Source organism: Mastigoproctus giganteus, chromosome 4, assembly GCF_048544385.1.
Source record: "Mastigoproctus giganteus isolate SK-2022 chromosome 4, ASM4854438v1, whole genome shotgun sequence".
NCBI classification, from domain to species: Eukaryota; Metazoa; Arthropoda; class Arachnida; order Uropygi; family Thelyphonidae; genus Mastigoproctus; species Mastigoproctus giganteus.
In genome coordinates, this window is record NC_143578.1 from 203,330,874 (window position 1) to 203,348,407 (window position 17,534).

Genomic DNA, 17,534 nt, shown 5'->3' on the forward strand with positions numbered 1-17,534 from the left:
GATGACATATATAGTATTATTTTACTGGCTGCTGTAGATTATTATTATTATTAGCTATATGGTGCAAGGAAGCCTGAGGCTTATGCTGCACCAGCCAAAAAAAAAAAATTCCGAGAGAGAGAGAGAGAGAGAGAGAGAGAGAGAGAGAGAGAGAGAGAGAGGAAATCGCCAAGAAAGAGAAGAATGATGATCAGAACCCTGGGTGTGCCAAGCCCATACTCACAAGATGCAAATTACTTATTCCAATATACTTCATTTTTAATACATTTAACAATGGCAAATTGCATTTGCCATTAAGTGGTAAATGCAGTGCCACTTGCAAATTGAGCTTCCAGGGACTGATTTGTTAACTCTACATGTACTTGTGGCTGATGACATACTTCCACTTACAACTCATATTATGAACCCATTTTCTGTAGATTTGCAGAAATGATCTCCAAGAAGAGTATATAATTATTGGTTATCAAGAGCATTCAGTATTGTGGAAAATGCATTTGGTTTGTTGGTGTCAGTTGGGTTCAGAATATTTTGTAAGCCATAAGCAGTTAAAACTTCTATAGCTGAAGATATTGTGCTTACTTGCATATACCTACACAACTTTTTAAGAAGAAACTTTGCTTCAAAAGACCTGTACAGCCCACTGGGAACATTAGCCCAGGAAAACACTGATGGAAGGTTCTTGGAGGAATGTTACTGAGAATGACACTGGGATGAAAAATCTGTAGAGAACATCGAGAAAACCTAGTATTGATGCTAAAATGATTCTAAATAATTTTATGAATTAATGTTATGTCAAGTTGACGGATGTGTTTTACTACATTGTCATCATATGTTGTTTCTTTTCTGGTCCTTAGCTCATTTTCTTCCAGTATAAATAGAAGATATTTATAAGTGAACTAGTTGGATCTTTTGCATGCAGAAGATTTACTTTTTTGCTTAATCACTTTCGTATGTTCTTGGTGAAAATAAGACTTTAGGCTTTTAATTTTATTTAGAACCAATTTTAAATCCATAGAGTACTTAAACCCTAACTGCTGGAGAGTATCTCATCTCATTTCCCTATTTTTATAATTTTTATCAGCAGAACACCAAACGGCAAGGAACTTTCTGTAGTCTTCTACAAAATTTGCAGTTTGTTCTGCACTTCACTGCATGATATCAGAATTCCTGGATAGAACAAAAGACCTGGTCCTCAAAATTATTCACTTGTTGACCTGAAGAAGACAGTGTTGCACAATATGTTGCAATTAGATTTGCCTACTTGCACATAGCCATGTGCACAGGTTTGATGCAGCGTTGTGTGCATCACCATGCCTCTAGTTGCATGAAAAGAGGCACCATCTAAATGAGCCATTAGTAAGGCCAAATGATTCGAAGGAAGTGGTGTTTTTTGCATCAACAAAACACAGGCACAGACATAATGTAATTATCACTTTTTAATTGCAATAAATTGTTCTGTTGCTGAAGTCTAACATTATGCAATCGAAGTGCATACTTATTACTGTTGGGGCAAAGGCTGCTAGCTGCTAAATTTGTTATACATATAGACATGTATAGCTACTCAAGGGAATAAGAAAAACAGCTGTTATGTTGGAAGGACATTATATTAATGTTTCATAAAATCAGCAACAAAACAAGTAAAAGCTTGAACATTTAATCTTATACAATATAATATAATTATATTTATAATATGTACTACAGTATTAAACAAGAAAATTATGATTGTAGAGTGCAGAAATTTACAATTAAATTGTAAATTTTGCTACATACCTATGAAGACCTAACAAGAGAGGGTGGCGCCTCCATAGCCAGGTGGGAGGGAGCAGCAGTGCATAGCACACACTTCTTGATTAGATCAGAGTTCAAGCCAGTCTCCACCAAATACGGAGGATGCGGAAAGGTCAGGGAATGACCACCGCATATCCCGGAGCAATATGGCCTTAGTTGCTAATGTTCTAAAAACCAAAATAACTAACCTAACAAGAGAATTGTTTCATAAAATAATCTGTAAAAACAAAGCTGTTTCAATGGTAGAAAAATATGAAGAAAAAGAGAATTATGAAGGTGCGCAGTTATTTCACTTTTGCAATTAGGCTGTGCTTGAAAAGAAATTATCGTACAAATTCTAATCCTTGATGAGCATCTCTCACTGAAACTTCTTGTTCGACTAACCACAGTAGGTTCCTCATCTTCATTCTTACAGATTTCAGAAGATTCCATTATGTTTGAAATGAGTTCCTTTTCATGCATGTATATCCTGAAACATTCAATGTCTGCATCCACTTCTCTGTAATTTTTGAAGCTTTATAAGTTTTTCTGTAAGTTTAAGTGATGATGCACATATTCAAATATTTATTCCCTATTAGTGGACTGTCCTTTGCAATTAACAGAAGCAGCAGCATGTGAAACTTCACGCAGTGCATCATTCAAGGTGGTAAATCCAGCATGTTTGAAGCAGTTGGCGATCATTTTTTCATTAACTTTATTCCATACTGAAATACATTGCCTGCAGGATGTCGATTTTGCGTCAGATTTTTCTTAATAGCATTCTTCGGTATTTTTTCTTAAAACACTGTATTACGCCTTGATCAGTGGCTGAAGAACTGGTGTCATATTTGGTGGTAGGTAGTCAACAGTGATTGTATGTAGGTCGTTTCCTTGATAATGAGGGGTGCAGTTATTCACAAATAGAAAAATTTTTCTATTCTTCTCACTCATCCTGCGATCTAAGTCTCTGATCCATTCTTCGTAGATTTGTGTAGCCTTTTGGTTTGCTCGATACATGGTCTGTAACGAATTTAAAGCATTGAAGCTTTTGGGCTTTCCCAATTATTAAAAGGGGAAGCTTTTCTGTGCTAGACTTTTTTGCTGCTAGGAGAATGGTAATCCATTTTTTTGGCCTTTTTTCTTGCCTTTAAATTTCTTGCCTTTAAATGTGTTTTAACTGGTAGCAATTAAAAAAAAAAAAAGTCCAGTTTCATCAGAATTGAAGATGTGGTTGTCAGCAAAGCATTTTTTAAATGATTTTCCTTCCATTCATTTGTAGTTTCAATGTCCTTGGTTGCACTTTCACCACACTTCTTTGAAAGACAGGCCATGATGAGTCTTAAATTTCTGGATCCATTCATCTGAAGTTTTAAATTCTTCAACATCCATTCACTGTGCAAACGATTCAGCCATAGATTTTAAAAGATTACATCCATGGGAACGTTTTATGCACACATCATCACTGGCCATTCCAAAAGTACCTTTTCAAGATCCCAATACTTTGCCTTTCATGCTCAAATCCTACCTGGTGCAGAGATTTCTCCAAACTCTCGATATTTTTCCAATCTTTCAGAATTGTAAACAGAGTAATCTTAGGAATGCGGAATTGTTTGGAAATGTCAGTCTTAGAGTGCACACCATTATCTATAGCTTGCAAAATCCCAATTTTTATCTGCATTTGGCAGAGTTATCCACTTTCTTGGAACCATACCAATAAACATACTCTAACTTATGAAATTAACTTCTGGGCTATGCTCATTTCATTACTTCATTGTGAGAAAAGGGCATGGGAAATCTTATCAAATGATTTCTCACAGTCAGGCTGCAAGCTCACCAATTACTTCAATATATTTGAAACATTTTGTCATTTTGAAATGTGAATATTGTAATAAAAAAGTAAAAATTCAGATTAAGAGGTATAAATTTATGGTCATTATAGATAAATCCTTTTATTTTCAATGTCGTTATACTGAACGTAAAATAGCATTAGGTTAATGGCAAATTGGCCAGGACCAACCACATAGGACGTTATAAAATATAGTAGTAGTAGTGGCATGTGATGCAAGAAAGCAAGTGTATGAGCTTATGCAGCATCAGCCAAAAAAAAAAAAAAATCGCACCATTCCCTCCAAATGCCTGTCCAGTTCCTCCTTAAATTTATTTAACCTATCAACTTCCACAACGACAGATGGAAGTTTGTTCCAGCAATTAACCACCCTCTGGCTAAAGGCAAATTTCCGCACATCTATTCTACATCTGTCTTTTCTTAATTTGAATTTATGCCCCCTTAGGTTCGTAATCTAAACAAGTGGAAGGATCCCATTAAAATTCAGCGTGCTCAACCCATTCAAGGCCATATACAACTCAATCAGATCGCCGCGCAGGTGCCTAGTCTCCAGCTGCTGCAATTTGTAGAACTTAAGCCTCTCTTGGTAAGAGGATCCCTTCATTCCCCTCACCAATCTTGTTGCCCTTCTCTGTACACGTTCAAGCAAATCTACATCCTTCCTAAAATGAGACCTCCAGACCTGTATGCAGTACTCAAGGTGTGGCCTGACCATTGCCTTATACAGAGGGACAATCACCTCCTTTTCCCTGCTAGCAAAATTCCTTTTAACGTCCCAACATTTGGGATGTTAAAAGGAAGATTGCTATAAAGAGCTTAGACTATACATGCTGATGCTCTAAAAAGAACCACCGATAATCAGATCAACAAATGGCAAAGTCATGAATGCAAAATTCTGTTCTGCATGTAACAGAACATTTTTAATTTAGAATTTGTTCCCCTACATAAATCGAGGGCCCTTGACCTCCATTTGAGAGTCACTTTGTGCATAGGGTCAAACCAGACTCAGCAGTAGAAGTGTTTTATTTTATACTGCACATGATTGCAGTATTTTTATCATACAGATAGCTTTTGTTTTGTGATTAGAAATCTAGCGTAAAAACATGAAAAGGCATTTTTCTGAATTTTTTTATTTATTTATTTTTTTATATATTTATTATTGTTGGCTGTTAATATACTTATGTATTTCCATTACAGATGAAGTATACTCTCCTGGATGAACGTGACATAGCCCTTGTTCAGGAATTTGCATTTGAGGTGAGTTGTAAACAATAAAGATGATTTTTCCTGTTGGGAAAATTTACTCCTTGAATTGGCCTACAGTGCTGTTCTGGTTAAGTTAAAATCATCTCAATGGTTTCTGGTTGTTAAGTAAAAGAAATAAATATTTTATTTATAAAATATTTATTATAAATGAATAAATAAAATAAAATAAATATTTTATTTATAAAATATTGATTATAAATGAATAAATTAAATAAATAAAAATTGATGATCACCATCAGTTTCAAGTTTATATGCATTTAAATTAACTGTTGTTGAAATTACAGAACCAGTGAAAAACAGGTATATGATGTTTATTCAACACATTTGCATGTCTTGGATAAACTTATAAATAGAAAAAAAAAAAAAAAAAAGCATAATTCATCTTATTTTTATCAAAACCTTAGCATTTCCGTCATTAATATTTTCGGTTTTGTATTTATGCAAATACAGTGGGGCCTAGACTTCTGTTAACATTGACATCTGATATTCTCAGGAACCGATTTATCTTCCATAAGAGTTTTCATTTTAAGGATATTTGTAGCAACCAATTGTTTTTTGATACAGCTGGGAACGATGTATGGTTGGAAATTTCTAGATGAAGTCTAGGTGGAGTCTTAGCCAATCAGCATATGGAACATTGATTATCAACCAATCAGTATCTTTTTTATTATTCAGCACAATGTCTTAGTTTTGTTTTGAAATACATAATGGGCATTGTTGTTCTTTGTTATTTTCTGTTTGATGCGGTTATTGTGTAAACAGTGCATGTTTATGAATTAACTAATTTTTTCAATTTATTAATTAAATAAATTGAAATTAATAATTGTCTTCTAAAGTGAAAGTTAAGAATAAAATTTCCATTAGAGTGAAGCAGGAGATGATAAAAAAAAAAAAAAAAAAACATGGTAAAAATTAATGCACGAATATTGTTTCTCTCAATTGACAATTTCTACAATAGTTAAACAAAAGGACATTCTAAAGAGTGTTAAAGTGAGTAGTGATTCTACATCAGTGTATAAGGACAGACTGTATTGTGGAAATGGAAAGACTTTTTTTGTTGATATGGATAAGGGTGACGCAGTGCCTAGACAATTCATCCGTTAATGTGCTAAGCAGATCTATGACGATCTGAACTTAAAGATCCATCGACTGGTGGCAGTGCTCTGTGCTTTGAAGACTCAAGCCAGCAGAGCAGAGGCTAGTTCCAGCACTTCAAAAAGAGTGAATATCAAAAGTAAGGCATGGTGAGGCATTCAATGCTAATAAAGAAGCAGCCGAGGCCTTTAAAACTGAATTCCAAGAGCTTGTGGATCAGGTGGGTTACCATTTTAAAGTTTTTAATGTTGATGAAACTGGCTTCTTCTGGAAGCAAATGCCCAGAAGAATGTACATCACTAAGAATGACATCTCTAGTTTACTAGGCATAAGCGTATATATTTATTTTTTTGAATTTTAGAATATTTTAGCATTAGCATTAGTAGAGGCATATGATGCAAGAAAGCAAGCTTATGCAGCATCACCCAAAAAAAAAAAAAAAAAAAAACACTTCCATTTCACCCCTCCGTTCGTTTGAAATACCTGTCCAGCTGAGCCTTAAATCCATTTAAGCTATCAACCTCCACAACAAGGGATGGAAGTCTGTTCCACCAGCCAACTACCCGCTGGCTAAAGGCAAATTTCAGCATGTCTATCCTATATCTGTCTTTGCTCAATCTGAATTTATGCCCTCTCAGGTGATTATTCTGAGCAAGAGGAAGAATCCCATTGGCATTGAGCATGCTCAAACCATTCAAGGCCTTATACACCTCTATCAGATCACCTCGCCGGTGACTAGTCTCCAGACACTGTAATTTGCAAAACTTAAGCATTTCTTCGTAAGAGCTCTTTGTTCCATTCACTAATCTTGTTGCCCTTCTCTGTACTCGTTCCAGCAGCTCTACATCCTTCTTAAAATGAGGCCTCCAGACCTGTATACAGTACTCAAGGTGTGGCCTTACCATTGCCCTTATACAAGAGAATAATCACCTCCTTATCCCTACTAGAAAAATTCCTGTATATCATTGACAAGACACCATCTACACTTGTCGCCCGTCTGCACTGCTCAGAGAACTTCATATCTCCCTGCACAATTACCCCCAGGTCCTTTTCATTCTCTACCACTGTCAGTATAGTACCCCAGAGTTGATACGTTGCTCTGGGGTTGCTGTTTCCCATATGTAGTACTTTACATTTGTTAATGTTAAACTTCATTTGCCACCTCTCAACCCATCTGCTCAACCTTTCCAGATCCTGTTGCAACAGCATAGTGTCAATAGTGTCCTTAACAACCCTGCCAACCTTTGTATTGTCTGCAAATTTGGACATTAAGCTTGATATACCTTCATCAGTATCATTTATAAATACAGAAAACAATAATGGACCCAACACTGAACCCTGAGGGACTCCACTAATAACATTAGTCCACGTTGAGCAGTGTCCATTGATTACCACTCTCTGTCTTCTCCCCCTCAACCACCCCTTTATCCATAGCAGCAATTTGCCTCCAATGTCACACTGCTCCATTTTGTGCAGCAGTCTTCCATGTGCAACAGTATCAAAAGCTTTTCTAAGATCCAAGTATATAATATCAAAGTTATTCAATGCATCCAGTTCTTTTGTGACTGCATCATAGTATCCAATCAAATTGGTCAGGCAAGACCTTGTCTTGACAAAACCATGCTGTGTCCGAGCTATAACTGAAGTCTTGTCTAGATGATCCTGCAGTGCTTCTTTAACCAGTGCCTCCATTTATTTTCCTGGAACAGAAGTTACACTCACAGGTCTATAATTACTTGTGTCAGCCTTTGATCCTCCTTTGTGAATTGGGGTCACATTTGCACATCTCCAGTCTATGCGTACCTCCCCTGAGTCCAAGGAAGCTCTTGTAATTATGGTTAAGGGTTTGCTTACTTCCTTTGCTGCCTCCTTTAATATAACTGGATAGATCCCATCCACCCCAGGTACCTTTCTTGTGTTTATCTTCAACAATTTCTCCTCCACTTTACTCTCAGTTATTACAAGATTATCTAGCTTACTGCCAGAGTTGAATACACCTCTGGCATTCCCCTCGCTGAATAACTCATGAGTGAATGTCGATGCAAAATATTCATTGAGTTTGTTAGCTACCTGAGCAGGATCATCAACAGTTGACCCATCAATATCAAGTGGACCAATCTGATTCATCCCCTTCCTTCTAGAGTTTACATAAGTAAAGAACTCTTTGCTGTTTTTCTTTGCATCCTATGCCAAAGATTTCTCGTAATCTGCCTTCGCCTGCCTAATCTCCTTTTTAACTTGGTTACAGATCAGCTTATATCTATCATAGGCTTCTGTGTCACGTGTTAATTTATATATGATATCGGTGTTTAGATACACCATAGATAACTCTTAAGAAACTACAAAGTAGTTGTTGGCGGCATCATTTGCTCTTTCTCATATTGTGCTCTGCCTTCACGACGAGTTGCCATGATATTGCACTACCTCGAATAAGTAACGCTTCACTGATAGAGAAGACTATTGTTACTTATTCTCAGTTGAGTACCACCACACAGACAGCACTGTTTCATGGCTTTTGTCCTATCATCAGTGGGTGGGCAGGTACCCTGGTATTGCAGACATGACGACCCAGTTGTGAAGTTAATCACACAATATGAGAGATGCCAATAGGTGTAGATGTCAATATTTAAAATAAATAAATGCACAAGGCATAATACTTTAAGAGTTTGGTATCTATATATGATATCGGTGTTTAGATACACCATAGATAACTCTTAAGAAACTACAAAGTAGTTGTTGGCGGCATCATTTGCTCTTTCTTGTAATCTTATTTTAAATATTGACATCTACACCTATTGGCATCTCTGATATTGTGTGATTAACTTCACAACTGGGTCGTCATGTCTACAATACCAGGGTACCTGCCCACCCACTGATGATTGGCCAATAGCCACGAAACAGTGCTGTCTGGGTGGTGGTACTCAACTGAGAATAAGTAACAATAGTCTTCTCTATCAGTGAAGCGTTACTTATTCGAGGTAGTGCAATATCATGGCAACTCGTCGTGAAGGCAGAGCACAATATGAGAAAGAGCAAATGATGCCGCCAACAACTACTTTGTAGTTTCTTAAGAGTTATCTATGGTGTAGCTAAACACCGATATCATATATAGATACCAAACTCTTAAAGTATTATGCTTTGTGCATTTATTTATTTTAAATGTTAATTTATATGTATCCCATGCATTTTTCTTCTCTGCCATATGTCTCATTAGTTCATCTGACATCCATTTAGACCTAACCTTGAACAATATTTCTTAGTAGGTATGTAAAGCCTAGTAGCTTCCAAGATAAGTTCTTTGAATGCTTTCCATTTTGAATTTGCTGTTGGTATCATCATCAGTTGGTCCCACTGAATAGAATTTAAATACTGTCTCAGACCATCGTAGTCGCCTTTATGAAAGCAAAAACCCTTCCCTTTACCCCTGATGGTAGTTACCTCTTTGAGTAAATCCCACTTCAGCGCACTGTGATCACTGCCACCTAGTGGTTCCTTTATCTGCAGATTCTTAATGCATGAAGAATCTCTACTGATAATCAGATCAAGAGTATTACTCCCTCTAGTTGCCTCCCGAACATGCTTATGTAGAAAACAATCATCCAATAAATCCACAAAAGCCTTGCTAATGTGTGAGTGACCAACCAACAAATTCCAGTCAATATCTGGGAAATTAAAATCCCCCTTTATAAGACTCTCTGATTTACTGGCCCACTCTATTTCCCTGTACAGTTTCTTATTATACTCATTAGAGTCATTAGGCCTATAGCACACTCCTATTCTCAATTTTGATCTCCCAATGCTTTTGTCACACCAAACTGACTTGACACTGCGCTGTCCAGCGTTGTCGACTGGCTTCACTTCCTTGGATTTTGTGTTTCTTAACTAATAGCATAATCCCTCCTCCCTTCCTATCCTTTCTGTTCACATTGTACTCCCCAAATTCCAGTTCTGCATTCCTTATATTTGTGTGACACCAAGTCTCTGATATCCCAACAATATTTGCCTTTGATATTTTGATGAATTTGAGCAATACCTCAAATTCATCAAATTTATTTGCCAAATTCCTAGCATTGGTGTACACGCAAGTATACATGCACCTGTTCCTATTCTTAGCTAACCTAACACAACCCATGTGTTTACTTGTACTGCAATGACTCCTAGCAGTCTCTGAAATATCCTGCATCTTATTTTCCAGGCTGCGGCTCATTCTAATAAAAGCAGTGCAAGAATCACTTTTACCTCTGCCAGTGGTTACTGTTAATCTATTAGTCCTTGTATCCCCCAATCTAGCAGTTTTCCAACCCACCTAACACTGCCTTGATAGCATCAGCAAACATTCTTGCACCCTTTCTATTTAAGTGTATTCCACCCCTGTAGAAGCAGTCTCTCCTGTTAACAAGTTCAGACCAGGCTGAAAAAAATTCTACCCCTTGAGCCTTGCACAATCTTTCCAGGGCCGAATTGATCGACACTACTCTCATCATATACTCCCTTGTATTGTGTCTGGGCAGAATTGCAGACACTTTCAAATTCAACCCTAATTCACGGCTTTTTTTCAACAGTGACCTGTACTTGTTAAGTAATTCCGCCGGTCTCCTACTCTTAATATCATTAGTGCCAACGTGTACAACTATATCACCTTTTGTGCCCCTAAAAGATGATATCCGCTCTACGTCATCAACCTTTGCCCCCGGCAGACATACCCTGGTCCTGTTCCACCTATCCTTTTTACAAAATGTTTCCCGTTTCCCTGACAACAGTCACCAACAACTACTAGTACCTTTGGGACCAGCACATTCTGCCTTGGGGGCTGCCGCTGTGTTGCGTGATGACCAAGTGCAAGCTCTGGCATTGGTGTGGGCAGCTGAGAGCTTGATGGGCCCTTCACTTTTAATCCTTCGAGGGCATCCACCCTGTCCTTCAAGCTCTCATATAGGCCCATAACAATGCTGAGTTGTCGCCTGATTTCCTTACACTCCTTGCATCGCGCACACACACAAAGACACCCCCCATGGCAGTATCATGTCCCGTACCCGACTGCTCCACAAACATCAAGCAAGTAGTGCATTTTAATAGGCTGTGATTCAGAGGGCAACTGCCCCCCTCAGTTCTCCCCCGAGCCACAGCACTCCCATTAGCTTGAGCCTTTTTCTTTGCTGCTCTGGTCTGAGTCATGATTTCGATTTAATTTCAATAAAATTTCAATTTTAGTACAAAATTAAAACCCTAAACTTATATCCCAACACAGTTATAACGCTATATTTATGTTTCAGTATCGAGTGTTATCTACGAAATCCCTTTATATAACTTCCGTATCAAGTTAAGTATTAATTATTTATTTTTTACTAATTATTTGTTACGTAACCCAAGTCGTTATATGTATAGTTAAAAGTACAATTTAATTGACAATGAAGTTCAACAAGATTAATTATCTGATTAATTGACAATATTATGTACTATACTATACTGTATTAAGCTTATGCTATCTATTATCGCGTAACAATGGCGGCAATTTACGAACGGTAAACATGTGGATTTGATACCCTTTCCGATACTAAGTAATACCTACAAAATCTCTATCTAAGTTACTTTAAACTAAGTATCGTAAATAGGAATATAAAGCTACTCTAGAAAATAAGTTAATATGCCAATTTAAGCTAATAAAACAGAAAATAAATAAAAAAAAAACTTCGTTGTTCCAGGAGCGGCAAAAATGTACGTCCGCACAGGCTACACTCGTTCTCAGACTCGTTCTCGTTCTTTGCATTCTTGTAATGCCAAACAATAAGAGTTTGGGAATAGCCATGAGATAAAGGCTCCATTGGAGAAGAGACAATCAACAAGTTGTGATCTGAGGTGCCTAAAGGACCACTCACTTTAACCGTGTACTTAGAAGGGTTGTTTGTGAGAAAACGATCAAGCATGTTGGCTGTATGGTTAGGATTGTCCAGTATTCTTGTAGGTAAATGAACAATCTGTGTAAGGTCATTAGTAATTGCAAAAGCCTCAGCATCTCGACCAGCTGGGTGGGTGTGACTAGAAAATGGAAGCCAGCTGGAGTTGTGAACATTAAAATCACCAAGGAAAATTACTGCACTGTTAGGAAAGTTGGACTGGAGGAAGTCAAAAAGCTCCAAGTGATTAGTGGAGTTGAGAGAATGGTAGAGCCAACAGATGAATTTGACAGAATGAGGTAGAGATTTTAAGCCAGAGAAGGTCGATTACCAATTCTCTGACAGGGAATATCCGAATGAACATATGAACAAGTACCACCTTTGAGACGAAAGGAATCATACAGCGAATAATTTGGGCATCTGAGATGAGCAGTAGTTGAATCAACCGATAACTGAGATTCTGTCAGAAAAATTAAATGGGGTTTGGTAGACTGCAAGTGGAAATGGATGTCATTGAGATTAGAATTGAGACCACGTATATTTGTGAAATGAACTAGGAAGTGTTTGGGAGGTTTAGATCTTTTTGCAGATAAGCTTACTCTATTTGTTTGACAATTCATGGTGTATTCAGTAGTAAGAAAAGGTGGGGGGGGGCATGTTGTATGAAGTATTGAAATTTTTGGAAATGGCGTATACATGGTAAGAATATACCCGGTTCCTTGACATAACGTAGCCTCGACAATGCCCCTCGTATACACACTACTCAGATTCCCTCCAGTCACTATCTGGCAGAGTTGAGGTAGCAAGATTATACACTGGCTGATCCGGAAGAGTTACCAATAGGTTCCGTCCGGTGTACTAACTAGCGGCCGGCCTGTGAACACCGTTTTAGAGCTGTACCTTCAATATAAGGAAGATTGGATCTCGCCGTGATGTTCATCATTACCTCAAAATTCATCAGTCATACTGCATGATGTAAGAGATGGGGAAGGGTTGACTGAACTGAGCTCTGTAGACTAAACATGGGTTCTACCACTTCAAGCCTCCAATAAGCAAAGTGGTGGAATTGCACTGGCTGATGAGAGTCATCTACCACCTAGGTAAATGCTAACTTGTATTTAATTTTTTTAAAGATGTTTTATGACTATTTATTAAATAATCTTTATAAAACACTAATTTTTAATCTAAACATTGAGCATAACATGTAAGAAATGCCTATTTTATGTGTTGTTGGGTTCACCTGTCAAGGTTTTGGAATGAATTATAGGAAATCAATGTATTATTGGTTTCAGCTTACATTTTCAACATATAAGTGGGTTTTGTGGAACGAATTACCATCAGATGTTGGGGCCCCACTGTATATGCAAAGAGAATATAATTGACATTCTCTTCACTTCATATAACCCTTCATTTATTGTAAGTATGCATGATTTTTTAAATCCCTGTATTGTTTTAGTTATGTGTATAGTTTTAACTAATATAAATATATATTTTTTATAATTATTAAAATGTAAAATAAAGAAAAATTTGTTCCTATTCCTCTTAATAGACACATTAATTTTAATATATGTGCATGAGGTGTTCCTTATAGAATCCAGCATCCTGCTCATACATTGAAAAATAATATAGCTTATTTGCACAAGATAATCTTTTAATGAGAGTCACAAGCCTTTTGAAGGGTGTGACATTTTATTAAATAAAATATGCATACTCAAATTTACTTTCAGAGTCATTTTCCAGAATTGTGATTAGCAGTTTCATTTTACATGCTTGTTTATAACTAAATAATAAATGAAAATACTCTTATGATCTGTCAAAAAATGATAAGAAAAATATTGTTAATGAAAATAAAGCTAGACACTCGAATCTTTTGGTACTCAAATTTTTTGGCACTACTTTTTAAGCAGACTTTGCAGTCCTCATTGAGGGCTCTTTAACTGCAAAGTCTGTTTAAAAAGTAGTGCTATGTCCCCCCCCCCCCCAAAAAAAAAAAAACATGTGCTTTTTCCAATAATGAAACTGCCTGAATAAAGAATTTTTTCTGGTAATTTTGGTATTCACCTGAGGCAACCATCTGTATGTTTTCTGTATGAATAACAGATAGTGTGCAAATATCTTGAAAAATGCCAGTATTAAAACCACTTCAGTGTACAGAAAGAACATTATGTATGTGTCTTAGGTAAGGCAGCACTGGAACACTAATTGAACTCTGCCTGTGCAGAAAGGACAGTCAGAATAGTTGGGGGGGGGGGTTATACTTGATTAAGAAGCAGCACATAGAATTTAAGGCAGTGCACACAGTTAACATGGGTGGCCAATGCACTGTGTGCAATGTAGCATTACACACAGTAATGCTACATTATGGGCCAAATGAATGAATAACTATACAGACAAATAATGGGCCAGTAATCAGAATGTCATATGTTGGGGGATTTTAACTTTACAGATATTCACTACAGCTTGTGGGTTGGTTGCACACACAGTAGCAGGACTCATCCAAATTTATTTGCATGACTGTTTCTTACAGCATCTTGTTAGAGAGAGGCAACAAGAGAAAGCAATATTTTTGATCTGATTATCAGCAGTGGCTCTTCATGCATTAAAAATCTCCAGATAAAAGAATCACTGGGTGACACGTGATCACACTATGTTGATGTGGGATATACTTACTGTCAAGGGAAAAGGGAAGGGATTTTGCTTTCATAAAGGTGACTGCAATGCTCTCAGACAGTTTTTAAATTCTTTTCAGTGGGGACCAGCTGATTATGTTACCAACTGCAAATTCTAAATGGGAAGAATTCAGGGAAGTAATTGTAGAAGCTAATAAGCTCTTATACTAACTGAGAGATACTGTTCAGTGTTTAAACATAAATGGATATCAGATAAACTATGAGACTACTGGCAGAGAAGAAAAATACATGGGATGCTTATTAATTGCAGACCTTCTATAGGTTTCTGTGTCTCCTGATAACTACGGTTTTTATTAAGAGCTGTTAAACTGGAAAGTTTGTTTAAAAAGTAGGGTGTTTTGCCCCCAAGGTGGTTAGGCAAGCTAAGACAGATTATGAGAAGTCCCCTGCTAAGAATGTAAAGAAAAGTAGTAAGACTTCTTTACTTATATTAATGCTAAAAGGAAAGGAATGAATCACATTTGTCCATGAGATATGAATGACGTAAGTTTTGACGAGCCTGTTTGGGTTACCAACAAAATAAATCGTTTACTTATGCATTCACGTGTGAAGAAGTTTTTAGGGATTGGGTATCTAGAAGTATATCAAATTCTAACTGAGAGCTGAAAGATTTAGTAATGATTGAGAGGAAAGTGGAAGTGAAATTGAAGCAAAAAGTAAATAAGGTACCTCAGACTGATGGTTCTATCCAATTATAGTAAAAGAAGCAGCAAAAGAGGTAAGCAAACATTTAGCCATAATTATGGGAGCATCCTTAGATTTGCAGGAGGTCCCTATAGATTGCAGATGTGCTCATGTCCTCCCTATTCACTAAGGAGGAGGGATTCAATTGTGAAGTGAGTAATTACAGACCTGTAAGCTTGTATTCTGTTCCAAAGAAAATGTGCAATCAGTCGTTAAAGAAGTAATGTGGGAACATCTTGATAGTGTAGTAACATGACAATCACAACATTGGTTTGTTAAGGGGTGATCTTGTCTGACCAATCTGATTGACTACTATGACACAATAGACACAATAACAAAGGAACTGGCTGCAAGAAATAATTTTGATATCATGTACTTAGATTTTAGAAAATCTTTTGATATTATTGCACATGAAAGAACAGTATCAGATTTGTGTCCATGTTTTGCAACAAATTCTCTTAAATGTTTCTTGAATTAATAGATGAACATTTTTGGTTAAAGTTTATTCATATATATATATGGTTTTGATACCAATCTGAGTATCCTAAATTTTTATTATTTTTTTTTCCCTCTCTCCTTTCAGGCAAGGATTGAAATCGATAGAGATGGCAATGGAGCACATATTTTTGCTTTTGCATATGATATTAGTAGAGGAAGGGCATCAGGACAGTTTGTGCATGAACTTTTATGGTAGGTCTTTTGGCAATTTCATGATATACTGCTTTATTTTTCCCCCCCAAAAAAAACCTTATTTCTTGGAAATTTTCTTATAGAAACTCCATTATTGCCCATAAAAAGTGAGTATCTTTTATCTGTTGGTAATAAAGTTTGGATTGAAATTCTATTCCTCCCTTGACTGGCTGCCTCTTTATAATGAGACAAATTTCCCAATTACAGATACCCATCCAATGCTGATATAGACAATATTTTCACTCCTAGATTGATCCATCTCCCAAGAATGGCTGATCCATTGATCAGCCCTTCTTAGCTTGTATGGTGGTTCATAGTGCTATCAGTAGGTGTCCTACAGTAAATTGGTGGCCAAGGTTTGAAGTAATCACGATCCTTAAATACAGTTACTGAAGGCATCTACCACAATTGCACGCAGTCTTAATCCTCTAGATTTATTATGGGGGTGGGATTTAACTTTGGGCACACAAAATGCATGGCAGAGAATGATTAAGAATCAGTCAAGTATTTGCCCTGATATCTCATTAAAAGTTTTGATTTAACTCTAGGGTAATTTTTATTTGAAAACCACAAATTTCATGATAATGTTAAAAAAATATATATATATATATATATATATATATATATATATCTTAATTTTATTGCTGATCAATAGCTTGATGGGGTAGAAACTGAGGTGGAAAAATGATTTGATGGGGTAGAACTAAAAACAGTAGAGGGAGAAAGATTTTGGAGTTAAGATAATATGGTCAGAGTTCTCAGAGCAGTGTAGATTTTCCCAATCTTTCCTCAACCACAATGACAGGTGGCAAAGAGAGCAAATGTTGTCCTGTAGATGATTTATCAAACATTGGCTTGTAGGGTGGTCATAATACCACTGTATAAGGCAATTGTGAGACCCCACTTGAAATGCTGTGTCCAGGTACGGAGACTGTTTAAAAAAGACATTGAGCTTCTCAAAAGGGTCCAAAGGTGGGCAATGTGCCTGGTGTGAGGTAGTGGGCTGCAGAGTTGGAAAACTAGACACTTTAGAGATTTGATTGAGGTGTTATAAGGCTCTGAGAGGTGAAAGTAAGATGAACGAGGGTGAAATTTTCACTGTTTTAAATGATTCCGGAACTGTAGGGGCTATAAATTCAAATTACAGAGAGAGAGTTTAGATTGGATTGCAGGAAGTTTTCTTTTCGTCAGCAAGTTGTTAATAATTGGAGTAACCTGTCTCCATCAGTAGTTGAGGAAAGCTTGGGAAAATTCAAAGTATCAATTGGATTGATATCTCTGTGATTTATCATTTATTTTTTTGTTGGTGCGGTAAAAGTCCAGGGCTTTCTTGCCTCATATGGATAATACTAATAAAATATTTCGGGAAAGAAGTGGGATACTACAGTCAAACTTGGTTATAATGAGCATCAAGGTACTGACAAATTCCTTGTTATAACCATTACTCACTATATCAGTGATGAGTTAAATCTACCTCACCTCCTATTTTTTTAAATTCTCAATAACTTGATAAAGATAAACTCAAAAGAAATATTAGAGAGAAAAAAAATATTATTATATACCTACCTATTATTTGTATTAATATGCTTGTATTCAGTTTTT

General features: G+C 36.6%; 1 protein-coding gene across 1 annotated transcript in view; it reads left to right on the top strand.

Moving 5' to 3' along the window:
* Nucleotides 1–17,534, top strand: part of LOC150087335 (zinc finger MYND domain-containing protein 19-like) — a 161,440-nt gene that overhangs the window by 104,192 nt on the left and 39,714 nt on the right. Inside the window, exons 2-3 of the mRNA XM_090371997.1 lie at nucleotides 4,811–4,870; nucleotides 15,826–15,932. Of these exons, the coding sequence (XP_090228123.1) occupies nucleotides 4,811–4,870; nucleotides 15,826–15,932 (167 nt within the window). The remainder of the gene's footprint in view (nucleotides 1–4,810; nucleotides 4,871–15,825; nucleotides 15,933–17,534) is intronic.